We start from the raw sequence: 20,408 nt of genomic DNA, 5'->3' as shown, positions 1-20,408 counted from the left end.
GAAGGGGAACATCTCAAAGAAAAGTAAAGATAAAAAGAATAGTGAAAATAGACATTACACTATTGATAAGAATAAGACAAAAGAAAAACAAAGAAGGAAATTAGGGGTGTATAGGTAATTGCACTATTTGGTGAATAGTAATAGAAGTTCAAGGCTTTATAAGTGTTAGGATTTATTTCCATTCATTCATTTTCTTAAATTTTAATGGATTAGTTAACAGTAGTCTTTAGTGAAATTTTGAAATAATTCGACGGAATTGAAAAGTGTCACAATCACTCTGGGAGTAAAATTTCTTGACTACTCTAGCTTTTCACCAAAACCCCACTTCAATTCTTTTCTTTTAGGTTCACACCCACCATTTTCTCTCTCTTTCCTGCTTCTTTTGTTTAATTTTTTCTTGTATGATTAAGGAATGCACACCAACTGTTCGATGAATTGCCTCAACATCTTCTGATAACAAAGTGTATTTTTTTTAGAAAGATGGAGGATCAGCTCGCAAAACAAACATCGATTTTCGGGATACGATTATGGGTTGTAGTTGGTGTTTCTGTGGGTGCCGCCATTGTTATCTTCCTCTTTCTTATGTCTCTTTGGTATATCTCAAAGCGCAACAATAGCAAGTCAAAAAGGAAGACGCAATCTCAACTAATACCCACCTCTAATACAACAATTACCCCAGTTTTATCAAAGGAAATCCAAGAGATTACTCTTGCGAAATCAGCTCATCAACCGCAACCCAACCCGTCCAGTGACCCGGACAGAATTATGGGGGTTGATAATCGGAGCTTGATTGCAAAATCAGGAGGGGAGGAAAGAATCCAAATTGAGAAGGATAAATTTGGTGGGTCATCATCATCGGCGGCGTCGGCGGGTGGTCGGAATTTGGTTGATCATCAGGTGGCTACAGTTGTTCCAGAAGTTTCCCATTTAGGGTGGGGCCGTTGGTACACTCTTAGAGAGTTAGAGGATGCTACTAATAGGTTTACTGACCAGAATGTCATTGGTGAAGGTGGTTATGGTATTGTTTATTATGGTGTATTAGATGATAATACCCAGATTGCTGTCAAAAACTTGCTCAACAACAAGTGAGTCTTTTGTTTCTTACTTGTTTGTTTGTCTTACCTTGTTTTGTTAACTTTCCATTAAATGCATTGTTGTTGTTGTTGTTGTTGTTGTTGTTGTTGCTGCTATCAGTTCTGTGGACTGTGGTAGTGTTGTCAATTAATCATTCAATTGAGTTATTACCTTGATATTGATTATCAGGGGACAAGCTGAAAAGGAATTCAAGGTTGAAGTGGAAGCAATTGGGCGAGTTCGGCACAAGTGTTTAGTTAAATTGTTGGGTTATTGTGCTGAAGGAGCACAAAGGTACCCTCATCTTATCCCATTAGCTCAGATTTAGAGGATCTTCTTATGGTCTTAAAAATGATTTCTTGCATATATTAGTTACAATGTAGCTTAATGTTTCAATTGATTTAAACAATGTGTGTAGGATGCTTGTTTATGAGTATGTTAATAATGGAAACTTGGAACAATGGCTTCATGGGGATGTAGGTCCTTGCAGCCCCATCACATGGGAGAGCAGGATGAACATCATCCTGGGAACAGCAAAAGGGTACCACCCTCTTCCACCTTACTGTGTATCTGTTTTATTTACTTCTAATAGGACTATTACTATTTACTACTACTACTATTATTCCTGTTTATCAAGTATTCTGCTTTGTTTTCTTTGTTGAATTGCATTGCTGTAAGTTGGCCATTAAATGAAAAACTTGCAGGTTAACTTATCTTCATGAGGGACTTGAACCAAAGGTTGTTCATCGGGACATAAAATCGAGCAACATATTACTTGACAAGCAGTGGAATGCTAAGGTTTCTGACTTTGGGCTTGCAAAGCTTCTTGGGTCCGATCACAGTTATGTAACAACTCGTGTGATGGGAACATTCGGGTATGCAGTATGCCAATTTGCCAATTTAACCAGTCTGTTGACTTGTTCTGATACATGTTTATGCTAATTTTGAAGTGTTTATTATACTTTGTAGCTATGTTGCCCCCGAGTATGCAAGTACTGGCATGTTGAATGAAAGGAATGATGTGTATAGTTTCGGGATCCTCATTATGGAAATTATTTCTGGGAGAAGTCCGGTTGATTACAGCCGCCCACCAGCGGAGGTCTGGACTGGTTTCTTAGCACTTAAAATGGAAAAAAAATTGCATATCTGTCTTAAACTTTATCTTATTTGCAAGTTTGAATTTCAGGTGAACTTAGTTGATTGGCTTAAGATGATGGTTACAAATAGGAATCCAGAGGGAGTTTTGGATCCCAAACTATCTGAAAAACCTGCATCCAGAGCACTCAAGAAAACTCTACTGGTAGCCTTACGCTGTGTTGATCCGAATGCACAAAAGAGGCCAAAAATGGGTCAAGTTGTACATATGCTTGAAGCCGAGCAAGAGTCTTCCTTTAGAGATGTATGTATCCTGAATCATTTGTGTTTTTGTGCATTTAGGCTCCGTTTGGTTTGGCGTAAAACATTTTCAGTGAAAAATGATTTTCCAAGGTAAAATATAATTCCAAACTAGTTTTCCTTTGTTTGGTTCCTTAAAAGAAAATGGAGAAGTTGGTGAAGATTGAAGGGAAAAAGGGAAAGGGATGTGAGGAGGAAAGGTAGAAAAGTGGTTTCCCTCCCTTTCAAATGGAAAAGGTTTTTCCACCTTTGAGGGAGTTATGGAAAATTATTTTTCATTCCTTGTCAAACCAAACAACGTCAAAAAGGGGTCCAAGGGGGAAATCGTTTTCCATGAAAACGTTTTACACCCTACCAAACAGAGCCTTAGTTCTCTGTCCATTTCTTGACACGTAGTTGGAAGTAGATTTGCAATAACATTCAATGCATATATGATGATTGGAAGAAAGTACTCCATAATGAAAAGTTGGTGCTGATTTAATTACTTATTAGTGAGTCTGTTAAGTTTCATTTTCATCTTCATTACAATGTGTTTCGCCACGCTACATTTCAGGACCGCTCACGGATATCAGGAAGGCCGATTGTTGAGAGCGATCACAAAGAAGCAACAACACTGAAGCAGGTAAATGAATAGAGAATTAAAAAACTGAAACAGACTTCAGTATCAGTATCCTATATTGCAAGTTTCCACGACACAGAAAGGCGAAATTTTTGCCAATGAAATGAATTAAAGCCGAATATTTTTTTGTTTTGGTGTTGCATTGTCCAGTTCATTCATGGTGTTGGTCCTTACCATAATTCTCTTTTTTGCAAACCAGATTCCCCTTCTTCACACTTCTTTTGAATAGCCTCAATTCTATGTAGACAAGTTTTGTAAAGTGAATCTTAAGTAATGCTAGTTGCCTTTAGAGCTGTTAAAATCGATGGAATTTTATTACAAGATCCTTATATCATGTCATTTGTTCTTGTAATAGATCATATTGTATCCCACCTTTTAAATGTATGGTACGATATGTCAATAATGAAAAAGAAATTGTGTGTTATCAAAACGAGCAATATTCTTCGTGGTTAAATAACCCACAACTAGTATTGCCAAACATAGCCATTTATGTAACCTCCACGTTTTTTTACAATTTTGTATCCATAGAAAAGTGTACATTATATAATTTCCCGCATTTTATCATTGGAAAAGTTGGATCTTTATCGAGGCAGTTGGTTGCTTTATTGATTCTTCATCTTTTTTGCTTTCTCTTTGCTGTAACAATGGCTCCAACCCAGATTCTACCCTTCTTTTTAGTGGCTTTCTTGTTCCCCAATGGCCAGTTCATATTGACATGCAATATACTTTTTAGATCAAAATGTCATTCTTTCGTTGTCAATGATGTTGCTTTGTCTTCTATAAACATTCCCAAGTGGGGATTTAACTAATAAACAGTTCATGTCAAGGAAGATGAAGCCAAAAAAGTTGTTGAATCACTCATTTTGTTCCAAAATAATACTCCGTAGAGTTTTCGTAGACTTTTAAGGTTATACCTTGCTGGTTTTGACCATTAATCTTGGTCACTAAGTACTCCTTCTGTCTCTAATTGTTTGCTACATGCTCCAAATATCAAAAATGCTACATGTACCCCCAGCGTATGAAACTTTTGGCTGTGATTGGTCTAAAATTTCAAATTCAAATACCATTTGATATTTTATGTTTTAAATTTTAATCGCATGTGGAGTTGCTTATGTGAAAACAACCAATGTGAGCTCAGAGTATGTTACTATTTGATACCCTGGTAGTACATGTGTACATGTAGCAGCTGCCTCCAAATTTGTTTTACCAACATAAATTTGAGAAAAGACAAAATGGTGAGACCAAATGTAATTTATTTGAGACTAAAAGTTGTGGTCCCATCACATTTTTAGTAACAAAGGAATTTTTAGGGGACGAATCAAAATGGCAAATTGGGCAAACAAAAAGGAGGAATGGAGTAAAACATACACTTCTTAAAAAGCCCTTACTGCAACTCCCTATCTCAGGAAGGGTGTGCCTCGAACCAAGGTCTACACCCTCGAAGATTAGGTGAGCACCCGAGTGCTATACCTCTTGGTTGTTCTTTCTATATACTTAGGCTCCATTTGTTTCGATGGAAATTTTTCCCATAAAATAATGATCTCATTTTCCTTTGTTTGTTTTGTAAATGTTAGAAAACTTTTCCAATTTTCCTAGTTCAAAAAACAACTTTCTTTTTTAAAAGGAGGAATGTCACATTTTCTTCTATACTAGACAATTCTTTTTCCGTCCTCCTGTCCAACTATCCTTTCCACTTCTTTATTTTTTCCCCTTTATAATTTTTCTTGGAAAGAAACAAACAAAGGAAAAATATTTTCCCATAATATTTTTCATTAATTGCTATATTTTACGTTGAAACAAACGAAGACTTAGAACTAGTGTGGCTATGCAGGAGTGAATCAAATGATCCTTGTCAATGAATATCAGGTAAATTTCTCGAAAGGAGGATCACATATATGTCACCTCCTATCCCCACATATACAACAAGATGACTAGATAATCAATTGATTATTGTGAAAATCAATTTGGACCTTTCTATATCAAACTACTCTTGTACCCTTGGATGAAAACAACGTAACGTTTTGAAGATTAAGAGATTTCAGTGTTGTCGTACTCTTTGCTATTTAGTTTTTGCACGGCTTCCTTTTATGAGAAAATAGTCCTTGAGTGGCCATCTTTGTTTCTTCTAACATGATTTGGAGCCAGGAAAACCAGTCCTTGCCACGCCTGTACCTGCAGTGCGCACAGATTTGTATATGGTCGTGGTTGTAGAGAAAAGTAGTCAGCAGTCGTCAAATCGTTCAGATTGAAATGTTTGACAACCCTCCGGCCTCCGGTGTTACCATACGGTCAAATTTTAGGTGTAAAAACAGTTGTATTGGTAGTTTGGGTAAGTATAGTTAGTGACTTAGTACTCCGGTGTTTGGGTAAGTTGTATTGGTAGTTTGACTGAGTAATATATAGACATATAGTTAAGGTGGTAATTTACATGGTTAAGGCTTAAGATGATTATGGGCCTGTTTGGCAATTGTATGGTGGTTGTTTTACTTGGTTTGTTTGACTGGTGGTTTGTGTTGAGTTTTTATGTTGGTTGTTTGACTTTAGACTTTCTAAAAATGTGTTTGATAAAGTTGACTACAGAGTAGCTGTTTCATACAAATTGTAAAGTCAACAACTAATGTAAAAAAGCTACTCTTACTACTTTTGGGTTTTGGCGAAAAAACCACTAAAGAAAAAGTCACTTACCAAACATATATATTGGTTGTTTGACCACTTAAAAAGCAAAAAAAAAGCCAATTACCAAACACGCCCTATGTCCTGCGGATTTATGATTGTGGAAGTTGTGTTAGTACTTTGAATGATTGAGGTTGTATTTCACGAAGTCCGAATCATGTAGTGAGGTTAATATAGTTGATAAAAACAACAAATGTCAAATAATACCAACTGGTAAAGATTATGCTGGTCTTTTATAACCTGATTTACCTGACCTAACTTAGAGTATAATTTCTATAAATCTTTACACAAGAAATTTTGTGGTAACATTACTCTCATCAACCTTGATGTTCATCCCAGTCTGCGGTTGAATTTGTACCGAGGCAAACAAATGAGAATACAATTATACAAACAATAACCAGATGACAACATCTTATAATATGAAGTAGGTTATCGATGTAACCAGTGATCCATACAACCAATGCCGTAGTAGGACTTTATGAGCGTGATTAGACTCAGTGGATGAACTCCCACCTGGGGAAGATGATGATAAGGCCGCCGGTGGAGGAGGCGCAAGTATTGGGACGTCGCATGAGCCAAAGGTTCCATTTCCCTGTTTATATAACCACCATGATAGTAAGAATTAGACCTACATTGACTTAATTTGGTAAACAATACTCTCACCGTTCCTAAATACGTGTCATTTTTCTAAAAATAGCGTTCCCTTATAAGTGTCATGTTTCTATTTTTGAACATACACTTCGCAATTTTTCATACACTTTTCCCATTTTTTCATAAATCATGATAACTTTTTCTTACACATTCTACAATTTTCCAACTTTTCAATCTCCACGTCCACTTCTATTTATACTTTATCAATAAACAATTATCTACTTCCCTCAAAAAAAAAAAAAACAATTATCTATTTTATTCTTTCCCCAAAAAAACACTCTCAATCATTGTTTTTCTTACACACTTCTTATTTATTTATCTTAAACACCGCACATTCATACAAATAGGACACATGTTTAAGAACAGAGAGAGTAATAAATTATGGTTGGGGTAACGATTTTGTGCCTATTTTTGCAAGGAAAACCTTGTACATACCAAGTCATGGTAATGTATATTCATCTATGTGTTTTTCTTATAGATTTTTATTCCCATTTAATGCCACAACCATAAATGGTTATGAGTGTTGTTGAAAATTACAGGAAACAGAACACACATTTGAGAGTAGATGTGCATTAACACAAAATTTTGCCATTACTGCTAACCAAATGCACATTGAGGGTGTGTTACTGTGTTCTCTTTTCTCTTCACTAGATGAAATCTGAACTTATTTAAATTGAATTTATCTGAACTTATCTAAACTGAATGGAACTAATAGGACCTTTATAGACCAAATAATAATAATATTACTATTGAAACTTATTAGACCTGATTGAAACTTATTGAATTTATTAGACCTGATTGTAACTTATCTGAAGAACTTATTACTTATATGATCTTATCAAAACATATCTAAACAACTCATAGATAGCAAACCTTGCAATAGGCAATATTGTCACATCCACAGGTAAGATGACCGTTGGCTTCATCAACTGCCTCTGAAGCTCCACCGCCATCATTCCTCTGCACGTACAATAAAACCAAAGAAGGCCAAAACGTTTTAATATACAGCATCTTTCAAACTACTTTAGTGTAACGTTTTTTATCAATAGAGTCCAATTGAAGATGCAGAGCTACATATACATAATACATACCTGGTAATAATCAACAGCAATGAAATTCGGCCATCTTCTTCCATCTTGTTGGAAGCAGGTATTCATCATTTTAATCAAGGGACCTGAATTCTCTGAACAAGCTCGTGTAGAATTGGGATTAGTTGGGAAATAATTCATAAGAACCAGAGAGACTGTTGTTGTGTTCATTGGTGGTGATTCACCGCGGTTTGGGCATGAGCCATCAATCATCCCTTCATCTCCATCTGCATTTGATCATGAAAATGATTGACTCAGTGGAAACTTCTTCAACATACAAAAAGGGGAAAATAAGAAAAGAAAAAGAACCTCTTTTTGTTCAGCTAATCAGCTTGCTTATTCAAATTAAACTAAAATATCAAAATGCTTCCAAAATAAACTTGTTGTATTTTATGGAGCTTTTACGCTTCACACTAGACCTAGTTATTGGACGGGCCGGGTCAGGGTCAGTGTGGTCAAAAGCGGGTTGGATAATGTAAATGTAATGGTCAACTTTAGCAGGTCAATAGTGAGCGGATCGAAGCGGGTCACGGGTCAATAACGGGCCGATAGTAGTTGGTCAATAAACGAACAAGGAAAAATGAAAGAAAGAGTCGTATGCGAATACAAGTGAATACAAAGGTATCCATATACGAGTAACTTTTTGTATCATAACTATTTTAGTTTTCAAAATTATTGTGTTATAAGTTTGACCTTATATTGACCTTGTCCAATAAGAGCCTTGTTTACTAAGAACCCTATTAACTTGACCTAAAGGTGATCAAAATTCGGGTCGGGCTTTAGCACAAATATTCATGCCCAAACCCATAAATCCTGTGCGGGCTTTCGGGTCGGGCTGTTCTAAAAATGCATATTTTTGCTATCCAAACCCGTACTCTTCAGGCTGGGCCGGGCTGTAGATGATCAGGTATAACTTGACCCAAACCCTATACCCATTGGGTTACCGTGTTCAATTCTACTTCACAGTTCACATTATTATTGACATAGCTTAGACAAACTGTGTGATGGTCTCAGGATAAAACCTTTAGTTGTAGTAAAGAGACAAGAAAAGGAACAACATAACTCACATTGATTTTCTACCATATAGTTCCACTGATAGGCAATCCCTTCAGAGGCTTCCTTAGACTTCATAGAAGTAAAGACCACCAACCGCTGATTTTTCTGCACCATATCATCCACAGTTGGCCAATCACTACCATCTTTTGGCATCCGAGATAGAGGAAACATGAATTTGCTGAGTCCGGCTGCATTGAAGACCTTGGTAAGGCCCTTCGATGAAGTCACATAATCTTCTATGATGATTGTAATGATTTCTGTAGGGTTTGCTTGCAGGAAACTCTGAACTTCTTTAAGAACATTAATTGCTGGTTGCTGTTATTAGAAGTTAGTTTAATCAGAAAAGACTCTGGAATTTAGTTTGGATTTAGATTATTGACAGATGAATGTAGATGAATCAATTAACAACTTACAAATGCTGTGAAATTGAAGCACTTGCCTCCAAATGAATGGCATAACCAGATGTTATTCTCAAAGTCATACATGTCCAGCATGAGCCCTCGGACACCATTCTACAGGAAAATGCAAAAAATGTCAGACCCTTCCATTGATGCCTTAAAATTTATTCGCATTGAAGTTCAACATATCAAGTACCGAAGTCATTTTTCTAGGAATGCTGATCGTGAAGAGCTACATTTCATCAGTCAGGTTCAAGCATTGAAGTTATCTGTCTTTGTGTGTCTTCATTTTCCCCCTTCACAAGAACTCCTTAAAGCTCTGTTCTATCCGACTTATTTTGTCGGAATTTATAGTATGAACTTATAGTGTCTGAATTTATAGTATCTGAACTTATAGTATCTGAATTTATCTTACCTTATTTTGTCTGTTTGTGAAAATATAGGAAAAAAATCTTATATTTTTTGAACTTATTTTAACTGAACTTATCTCAACTTATTTTATCCGAAATAAGATAGACCCCAAGGTGAGCCGGGTTCAGAACTTAGCTAAATTAGGCCAAGGGTAAAATATTGCTCTCTAGATGCACCCGAATGCATAATAGAATCCCTAGGGGAAATCGCGAATTTTCTAATGTCCACTAGTTGAACAAGTAAACATGGTACCATGAAAGGTTATATGAATGATTATCAGTAGGAATAATTCCACATGAAAGAAGTTGTTAAGTTATTGAGGGGTTAGGTAGTTGAGGCAATCAAACGACGTTGGACCAAGTATTAGTTATTCTTCCCTCAAAAAAAAAAAAATTGTGAAGGTAAAAAGCTAATTGGTCTTATCAAAATATTTGGACAAACCGCCCGACAAAAATAATCGTAGTGAATTTGTGGATTTAGGTATGCCTGTATGAGTGTATCAGTGTATGGGAATGTGTACTCATAAGTCATAAGTGGAAAAAATTTACAGACTAAATAAGTACGAGTAGCTTTGATGGTTAAGTATTCTACATTGATTTTTAAGATGTAGGATTAAATAATACTTCCTCCGTTCCTTTTTACGCGCAACATTTGTCATTTTCACGCATGTTAATGCACAATTTTGATTATTAATATCTTTAATTCTCTTTAATTACAAATTATAAAAAATTAATATTTTGAAAATACACATTGAAATGAATCTAACAAGATCGCACAACACTATATTTTATCTTACATATACGAAGTAGATCACCAACAACCGTCAAAGTAGAATATGTAAATGGTGTTAAAAGTTCAAACGTTGCGAGTATTAAAAATCGGAGGAAGTATGTTTTTTAAAAAATCTTGTGTATGAAAACTCTACTTTGTATTTTTATGTGAGGCATCCTCGGGAAAAGATACGGAGGGATTTTTTTATTAAAATGTTTACAAGTTCAAACCCTTTATGAAGGGGCTAACGTTATTTTAAAACCAAGTACAATTTATAAATAAAATAAATTTTGATAAATTTTAATTAGTTTAGAAAAAATATGTGAAAATCAAGTAAATAAAGCGCATATTTAATGCATAATACTTCGCCACTCTAAAATCTATTTTATTTTTCTAAATTAGCAAAGTAAACAAGGCAGAAATTCCTCCTTCCACTTAACTTTATATCCTTTTCAGTATTATAAACAAAAGAAGTATGACATTCTGAACAGACGTAATGTTGAAGGAAAGCAAAATAAATTTGTTTAAGTCATTACTCATTGGCTTCATTCATCAAACAAAAATAATCAATTAACAATTTAACATGTGGCAATGCCTTACGGATTTATTTTAGTCAAAGTATTCAAGATGGACCCCCACATATACTTGTTAAATGGATATTTGCTCTGTTCACATAATATACTCCGTATGTGTGAATAATAATTTTGAAAAAAGAAATATTGAATTAGACAAATACTACGTTTGAAATAATATTAAAGATGAGGTGGAAAGTAATGAATACTTTCCTTTTTGCAAGTTATTTTATTTTGCTAGCTAGAATTTTGAGCATGTAAAACGAGAAAAAAAAAATCCCTAATAAAAGGGGATATTTTCATTTATGTACTATTAATATTTATCATTTATTTAGTTTAATCAAACATTAATTACAACGATTGATGCGTGATAATGACATACTTTCATAAATTAATTCCAACTCATAAAAATGTATTACTTCATACTTATTCACAGACTGCATACCTCACTACTCTTAAAAGAAAATCAAATTCATAAAGAAGTAGTCTACACAAGGACATGGTTAATTTTTTAGAATAAAAAGGTAAAGAATTTTTGTAATTCGAGTACTATCTTTCCGTAGTTGGTAACTTCAAATCCCCGATTGCATGGTTCTAATCTATTAAAAAAAACATAAAATGGACAATGAGAGAGCTCGTTGATCAGATTTTGGTTGCAGAGCAAATAAATTGACTATTTGTATTTTATGAGTGTATGATGAGGGTAAATAATGGACAAATAAGGAAATATTTCATAAGTGACTAATTAAAAGAACAACTCAATACAAAAAGAAAACTAACATTTAAAAACAGAGGAATATATTAAATCATGAACCAAAATACACTCATATTTATAGCAATGACGGTTGATTTTGAAAACTTAGAAACTAGTTTTTGTAGGTTCTATATTTTTAGTTTTAGTTTTCTGAAAAACATAAAACTGAAAACAAGTTTTCTGAAAAAATAAAAACAAAAAACAATATTCAAGCGAAGTTGTAAGAAGAATGCAACAAAACAAAATAAAGTTGTAAAAAGAAAAGAAGAATTCAACAAAACAAAAGAAAACAAAACAGGGTGGATTGAATGAATGAGTGAGAATGACAGAGTACATACACGAAGCTGGGAGGAGACGGAGTCTTCCTGATTGGTACCAGTTATAAGGAAGCTTCCCGTCGCAGACTTTGTGGTCCCTGACATTGCAAACGCATTGTGGCTCGTTAACCATGAATATTTGTTGAACGCCAATCCTTTCACCTGTTCATTTTCAAAAATTCAAACCAAATTCATCATCATCATCATCATCATCATCGTCATCAATTTCTCTTTCATTCAATTCATCAATTCGATCGAGTAATGGAAGGAAGTACTACTAGTTTCGAACCTTAGATGTCGGAATAATTGGTTGAGTCCGGGAACATCTGGGCCGGGTATTGCCATTAGCTGCACAAGTCTCGCATCGGAGTCCGGCGTCGCAGTCGTTGTCCTTCGAACATGTTTCTCCGATCTAATTAAGAAATCAGTACAATTACTTTACGGAGTGAGTATTAGAAATGAATTATTGAAAACTAATTACTACAATTAAAAATGAATAAGTGAAATTGGAGAATTAATTAACCTTGAGACTAGAAGATGAGTGGAAGAGAGAAGCTGAAATGAGCAGCAACAGAAGAATCTGGAGAGAGAGAACATAATGTTGTTGGTGATGATGATGATGATGATGATGATGATTTGGAGTCCATGTTTTCATTATGCCTACAAAATTAGGTGAGGAGCAAAATTTGAGGTGTTTTGAGATGAATTGTGTTGTTTTTGTGAGTCAAATGAATGAAGGAATGAATTAGAGAGTTTCGTCTTATGTTTGAATGAATGTTGGGGGGTCTATTTTATAATTGTAGGACAAAGGTCTTTATTTTTTAATCTTCTTTTTCTTTTTTAGAGAGACAAAGGTGTTATGGAGTACATGTACATTTTACCAAAACGCAATTTAACAAGTCGCCTCTTCTAGATTAGAATTTATTTGTACTGTAATTTTTGAGTTCCAAGTTAGACATAAATCTCGTCATCTCGCCGTCGATTGTTATTACTTCGTAAATAAGAAAAAGACATAAATGTATAAGTGAAGGATCATTGGAGCTTACTCCATAAAATAATATAAGCGAAGACAAAAAAATTTTTAATATATAACTCTAATTGTTTGGAAGAGTGAGAAACTTAGCGCGTAATGTAAGTTTTACTTTTTTAATAGGAAATGATTGATTAAAAAAAATGCATAAGAAAAATTGAAATATTTTCCTTTTTCAATCATTTTTCATATTTTATACTATTATATCACATATGATTATTTATTCTGGGCAAAATTGTCAAAAATTAAAAGTACCTTCTTTTTGCCTCACTTTGTGAACTAGTACCTTATATTTTCAGTTTTGTCAAATAGTACCTTGAATTAAAAAGTTGTTTTAAAAATGGTACCTTGTAGCAACATTCCGGCCAAAGTGCTTGTAATATAATTATTATTTGCATATCAATCATTTATGTATTTTAAATTTTAAATTGAGAATACTATTTTTTAAAAAAATGTTTTACTTTTTTGTTTTTAAAAAGGGAAAATAATTTTGTTTTATATATTCTATGCTTGTGTAATATATAAAGAGAAGATAATTAACATAATAAAATATTGTCTAATACTAATAAGAAACAACGTATCCAACAACCAAGTATCATTAATGGTCATTTCACATATTAAACAGCTAACGACTAACATCTAATTTACCAAACACTTTTACAAAAATAGCTAATTCAATCAGGTAGTCAAATCGGCTAATACAAACAGCTAACAACTAACAACTCTAACCAAACATGGCCTATAAATAAATTGGGGCTAGGGCTTATGAAATTGCACTTGTCCTAGTTGAAGGTCACCTAAGGAGCAAAAATCAAGTAAAAATGTATTGATGATGTTTTTGTTTCTTCAACTAGGGTTCATGTTTAACTTGGGGCATTACTATTTTTCAGTCTATTTTTGAAATTATTGGTACTTATCATCAATTGTATGACTAATTAACTAATGTATATTGTTAATTGGTGTTAGTTGTTCCAGGGATATATAATTGAATCCTTATTTCTCATTCATTCGTCTTAATGTAAAATAAAGATCTAATTAAAGTGTGGGTTTTAAGTTGGATTTCATAATAGAACTCCTATCTCTTTACTAGCATTATGATACTTAGATGAACTACAGTTTGGACAAAGCTATAAATCAAACAAATCACCTTAATCAATTTAGAGTTTTCATTGAATCATTTGGAATTAGGGAAGAAATTTGAAAAAGGAGATAGAAATCGTGGAAGTGGAGGTACAAAAGAAGGGAACTTGAGAAATTGATTAATGGCCCCCATATGACAGGAAAAAAAGGCTGAAAATTGTTAACGAGCGGTAATTTCAATTAGTTTATGTTGTTAGGTGGTGCTAACTATTTAATTCAATAAACAAAAGGTTGTAAGTAGATCTGGTTATTGAACAGGGTATCCCCAATGGGTATAGGGTTAGGGTCATGTTAGAATAAACTTTTAATGTATTTAGCTAGCTATTATTGAACATAGTTAATATAGAGCCGAACTTATAGGCTCTTATGCCCTTAGCCAAATCAGCGCGTCTCCTGTGAGACCAGTCACACCATCAACTTGATGGTGTGACGAGCGCGAAACCAATAGTGTACCTCCTCTAAAACTATAAAAAAAAAAAGTAACAGATCTAAACTATAGAAGTAACATATCTAAACTAAAAAAGTACCTCCTCTAAAATTATTATAAAAAAAAAACAAAGTAACATGTCTAAATTATAGAAGTAACATACCTAAACTAAAAATGTACCTCCCCTAAAACTATTCCGTATAAAAAAAAAGTAACATGTCTAAACTATAGAAGTAACATACCTAAACTAAAAAAAGTACCTCATCTAAAATTATATACTCCCTCCGTCCCTTAATACTCGCACCGTTTTGACCGGACACGCATGCCAATGCACAACTTTGACCACCAATATCTTTAACTACATATTATAAAAACTTATAAAATGTTAATATTTTGAAAATATATATTAAGATGAATCCAACAATATATTATATACTAACATTTGTTTTCATATACTATAAATAAAATAGGGTCAAAGTGAATTATGTGAATAGTGCAAAAAGTCAAAACGGTGCGAGTATTAAGGGACAGAGGGAGTATAAAAAAAAAAGTAACATGTCTAAACTATAGAAGTAATACATAAACTAAAAAAGGTACCTCCCCTAAAACTAATCCGTATAAAAAAAAGTAACATGTCTAAACTATAAAAGTAACATACCTAAACTAAAAAGGTACCTCCCCTAAAACTACTCCGTATAAAAAAAAGTAACATGTCTAAACTATAGAAGTAACATACCTAAACTAAAAAAAGTACCTCCTCTAAAATTATTATAAAAAAAAAAGTAACATGTCTAAACTATAGAAGTAACATACCTAAACTAAGAAGGTATCTTCCCTAAAACTACTCCGTATAAAAAAAAAGTAACATGTATAAACTATAGAAGTAACATACCTAAACTAAAAAAAGTACCTCCTCTAAAATTATAAAAAAAGTAACATGTCTAAACTATAGAAGTACCATACCTGAATTCGCAAGTGTGAACTGGTCTCACCATCAGTTGATGGTGAGGACAGTCTCATATAAGAATTTGGGTAGCCAAATAGTTTTGAAAATAAAAAGTTATCTATACAACATTAAACTCATACTTGCCTTTGTTTTTTTTTTTCCTTGCTTGTTTATTGGTATGCCCTTCGTCGGTCGGTTAGTGACCTATAAGCTAAGTCTACAACCCTTATTCTACCCGTCCAATATTGATCTGATTCAGAGTGACCCTTTTATGATCAACCCACTTTGACACGTACCAACCTTGACCCAACCGTCCAATAACTAGCTCTCTTAGTTAGTATCAAAAATCCTAAAATTTAAAGATAACATTAAAAAAAAGCGTTAATGACAATCAAGGGTATAATCTAATTCTTTCGTTTTATCGTCTTTGCATTAAACAATTAAACACTTTACCAATTGGGGTTGACGTGAGTGGTTAAGAGTATCTTATTTCTTAATTAATGTCTCGCGTTTGAACATTGGGTATGTAAAAAAACCTCATCTGGGAGGGATGTTACCCACCGAAGTACCCATACAAGCTTACGCGGAAGATTAATCCACTCGCCAACTGCTATTCAAACTCTTAGAATCCTTATAGTGGAACAAAAGTAAAAAATAAAAAATAAAAACACTTTAATCTTTATGCTTTCCCCAAACTTTTATGGAAAAAGGTTATGAATTTTATGTGTGAATAAGCATCTCATATCTTCATTCTTGTTCCCGGTAATATTCTCTCAAAAAAAAGCTGCCACCATCAAATATTGGGAAATGCCAATCGTTTTCTAACCAATTATGGAATGTAAAATAAATTCAACTTCATTTATTTAAAAGGATTTATCATTTTGGTTCTGTTTATTTTGACAGAAATATTCTTCTGGAAATTAAAATATAGAGAACAAATTAAACTTTTAAAAGTGGGAAAAAAAATCTCCAAAGTGAAAAATATTTTTCATTTGTAAAAAACGAATGTCACAATTTTCTCTCCTTTAACCTTCCAATGACCTTGACCCACCCCTCACGTTTCATTGTCTCTCCTTTCATTCATCCTCTTCGTTCCACTTTCAATTTTTGTTTTGAGAAAAATTGCAAATAACTATGTACTTCCTCTGTTCTATAATGTTCCTCACTTTTTTATTATGCGCGGTCTTTAATGCACTACTTTGACCGTTAATAATTTTAATTTCGTATTAGTAAAAATTATAAAAAATTGATATTTAAAAAATTTATATTGAAACGAATACAATGATATCCCACAAGTTAACATTTATAATCTTAATCATATTATTAATATGAATAGTAAACATTAGGAACATTATAGAACAGAGGAAGTAGGTTTTTAGTGACTTTGTAAATTGCTACCTAACTTGTCAAAAGTTGTCAACTACTACCTAGGTATTTATTTTTGTCAATTACTACCTTAGCTTATAGTGCGATCAATTATTCACTAGTCATATCATAATCAACCATCGAATCATATTTTAATTCATAAATAAAATTTAAAACATAAAAAAAATTAAAGTATTAAAGTATGATTAACGGCTTCATTCTGAAATATTTATGAAATTTCTTTTTTAGAAAATAAATTAATAAAATTTAAAAACAAAATTATAATTTTCAAAATTTTGTTAATTGATTAAAATAATTAACGTATGATTAACGGCTGATTATGATATGATTAGTGATTAATTGGCCGAAATATGAGTTAAGTTAGTAATTGACAACAATAACTAAACACCTAGGTTTTAATTGATACTCCCTCCGTTTCTTTTTGTTTGTTACGTTTGGACTTTTTCACGTTTATTAACATATAATAAATATTTTTTTACTTTTTTTATTTTAAATGCTTTAGATTCCATCATTTATATTAAAAAAAAAAATCCAAGTAAAACCTCAATCCACTAATCATTATAACAACAAATAAAATTATTTTATTATCAAAATGAACCAATAATGGAAAACCACACAGATTGCTAATTTAACATACTTGGAAAATTATAAAAAAATTTAATGAGTTGAAAAAATTGAACCAATTAAAATTACAAGCTGGCACAAAAATGACAATATAATAAGTTTATAAAAGGAAAGATTCTCCCACGTAACAAACATTGTGAAACACCCTAAAATGAATACGTAACAAACAAAAAGTAACGGAAGGGAATAGCTTTTAACAAGGTAGGTGTTAAATTACAAAGTCACCGAATATCTAGGTAGTAATTTACAAAAAAAAAATCTACATCTCTTCTAGTAAAGAAACAAACAAACAAAGAAATACTAATTCACTATTTATATTTTCAACAGAGAAATACTAATTTACTACTCCCTCCGTCCTGGAATACTTGTACCGCTTTTCTTATAAATCCGTCCCGGATTACTTGCACCGTTTCTATAAATGGTAAACTTTTATAAATCGGTTTTTTCAAGAAATACCCTCGAGGTTTCGCGTAATGCACCAAATACACCCGCGTGTTTCAAAATACATAATATACCCCTATTTAAACTTATTTGCACTAAATACCCCTGAACTTAACGGAAGTCTAACGCCGTTAGTGATTAACCCCAAATCTGTTAATTAAACCTAATTAATTAAAAAATTAACTCCTAATTAACTAATTAGCCCCCAATTAACTAATTAACTTCATCTCCTTGCTTCTCTTCCTCCTCCTTCCCACCATCACTCAATTCAACACCACCATTCTCCAGCATCCCAACCCGACACCACTACCCCAACCGGCGGCACCACTACCGACCTCCCACCACCACCACTACCGAACTTCCACGCCCATCTCCACCTACCTGGGGAACCGCAGCAGAGGCAGCGACGGTGGTGGTTCGACTCGCTCATTTCTACCCACAACCGCCACCACCCTTAATCAAAAGGCCCCCGTAAACCCCGCCGGCAAACAAACCTACGCTACTTCATGTGGGCCCAAGCATGGTGGATCGGCTCGCTCATTTCTACCCTCAACGCCCAATCTGAAGACCCAGAAACCCTAACCCCTAATTGATCAAACCCTAACCTTCATCTTCTCTTCTCTTTCCCCATACTATTAATGGGATTATGGAAAAACAAAATTGGTGTTTGGGATGATTTGTGATGATTTGCGATGATTAAGCACAAATAATGGGATTATGGAAAAACAAAATTTGTGTTCCCGGCGGTACTTTGAAGGCGGTTGAATTTGGGATGTTCTAATTTTATTTTGGTTTGTTCTTGTAAATTGGTGTTGTGTGGTTTCATATTAGAATTGGGTTTGATTTGTTATCTGATTTCTTGTAATGTATACCTTCCCCTCTCATTCGTTCAAGCCAATTCCATGGTAGTTAACCATGGATGTCCTTTAATCGAAGCCCAGATCCTCCACCATTGTCGTAGTAAAGCTCACAACTCCCTCCACTACTAGCAGCAACGGCGTTCGACTTCGACGAAGCCCACACGTAATTTAGTGTTAATGGTGATGGGGTAAAGGTGGAGAGATGAAAAATGAGAGACTTCGTGGAGAGTTAACAGAATTGGGTTGGGTTGTGGAGGCATGGGTTCATGAATAGGGAGCAAGAATAGGGGACGGTGAGGTGCGTCGGCGGCTCTGACATGTCAAGCGAGGGAGCCGGAGTATGCCGACGTGACGCAAGGGCCAGCGAAGGTGTTTGCAGGTACGGTGGTTATGGTATTAGGACGACAATGGTGGATTGGTGTTTGTTGTAGTTAGGTAGTTATTAGGATTAGTTTAGGATAGTTTAGAGTTAATTAGGTTTAATTAGGTTAATTAAGGGGTTAATTAGATTAATTAGAGGTTAATTACTAACGGCGTTAGACTTCCGTTAAGTTCAGGGGCATTTGGTGCAAATAAGTTTAAATAGGGGTATATTATGTATTTTGAAACACGCAGGTGTATTTGGTGCATTACATGAAACCTCGAGGGTATTTCATGAAAAAACCGTTTATAAATATTATATCAACTACCCCCTCCTTATGTCATTTTGTGGTCCCATGCACCCTCCCCCTACCCCTTACCCCTGTAAAAAGCTGACATATATCCCTATCTATATTAAAAAATACCCCGCTATCAACTATCATCTAATTAAATAATAAGTCAATTACTTTGTATTAAATTCTGTATCGGTCAAACCGGTTCAAATATTTCAGGACGGAGGAAGTATTATATGTTTCCTTAAAAAAAGTATGATGAAAATTCATTTTCCATGTAAATAATTTCCTTTTAATACAAATGGAGCATTTATATCCTAACACGAAAAGCGTAGATTAGTTCTCAACTTCTTGTTAAACATTAACCGGTCCATTGTCTCTCAAACTCGTTAGTGGTTAAAGGCAAATTGAGACCAACATGTTCTTTGAGGCCCAAATATCTCATATCCAGGCAGACTTTCTTGGGCCAGAAAGCAATTATGGCCTTACACAAGCCCAAATCTTAAAATACAAAAATATGAGTCCAGTAAAGAAAATGAAGTTACATTATTGGGCGTGTATCGGTGTGTGAGATTAAAGAACATTGGCTATTTGGCTTGATATAATCGTCACCTGCGAAATATTCTCATAAGAAAGTTCAAGTCTTCTTTGACGACTTTTGTTTGCTAAAATTGACATGGCCCAGACACGTTCTAGCTGTACAACGCAAGATCTGCGTTTTTGGTAAATTAATAGGTTGACATTAATATGAGAGATATTACAAACATAATTTTTGACAATCTAGGTTCTAGATATTATGAAACAAACTTCTAGTTGCGGTGACCACTAGTCAAATACACACTTCAAGATCATTAAAAATTGCAAATTATAAAAGATAGAGCGTTAAAAGTCGCCTTATATATTCAGAACTGTCCTATTATTTTACATTAACACCCTTATTTAATTGTCACTTTTTATTTATCTTTTCCCTCAACCTTCCTCGCTTCTATTATTGGAGAAAAGACCTCCACTGACACTTCACCAGCCAACCACCAACACAATCCACCTTCACTTCACCACCTCCGGCCATCCCCACCCGCGAATGTCTATCCTGCCACCGCATCAAAGCTAACGTCGCCGGCG

At 34.0% G+C, this 20,408-nt stretch overlaps 2 protein-coding genes across 2 annotated transcripts; one reads left to right on the top strand and one right to left on the bottom strand.

The window, feature by feature from the left end:
• The first annotated feature begins 233 nt into the window (after positions 1–233).
• LOC110775278 (probable serine/threonine-protein kinase At1g01540) lies at positions 234–3,427 on the top strand. The gene is made up of 7 exons (XM_021979882.2): positions 234–1,085; positions 1,264–1,368; positions 1,493–1,615; positions 1,779–1,949; positions 2,044–2,173; positions 2,261–2,473; positions 3,023–3,427. Exons 1-7 carry the CDS (start codon positions 481–483, stop codon positions 3,101–3,103), a joined length of 1,428 nt encoding a protein of 475 aa, XP_021835574.1. The 5' UTR covers positions 234–480; the 3' UTR covers positions 3,104–3,427.
• A 2,511-nt stretch (positions 3,428–5,938) lies between these two features.
• On the bottom strand, positions 5,939–12,589 carry LOC110775281 (PI-PLC X domain-containing protein At5g67130). Its single transcript, XM_021979885.2, has 8 exons — positions 12,303–12,589; positions 12,069–12,191; positions 11,801–11,941; positions 8,970–9,068; positions 8,568–8,871; positions 7,504–7,727; positions 7,286–7,372; positions 5,939–6,353 (listed from the first exon to the last, which is right to left on the bottom strand). The coding sequence occupies exons 1-8, from the start codon at positions 12,432–12,434 to the stop codon at positions 6,174–6,176; spliced, it is 1,290 nt and encodes a 429-aa protein (XP_021835577.1). The 5' UTR covers positions 12,435–12,589; the 3' UTR covers positions 5,939–6,173.
• Positions 12,590–20,408: the final 7,819 nt, after the last annotated feature.

This window comes from Spinacia oleracea, chromosome 3, assembly GCF_020520425.1.
Source record: "Spinacia oleracea cultivar Varoflay chromosome 3, BTI_SOV_V1, whole genome shotgun sequence".
Taxonomy (NCBI): domain Eukaryota; kingdom Viridiplantae; phylum Streptophyta; class Magnoliopsida; order Caryophyllales; family Amaranthaceae; genus Spinacia; species Spinacia oleracea.
The sequence above is the reverse complement of the archived record's forward strand: the minus strand, read 5'-3'. Positions and strand labels throughout refer to the sequence as shown.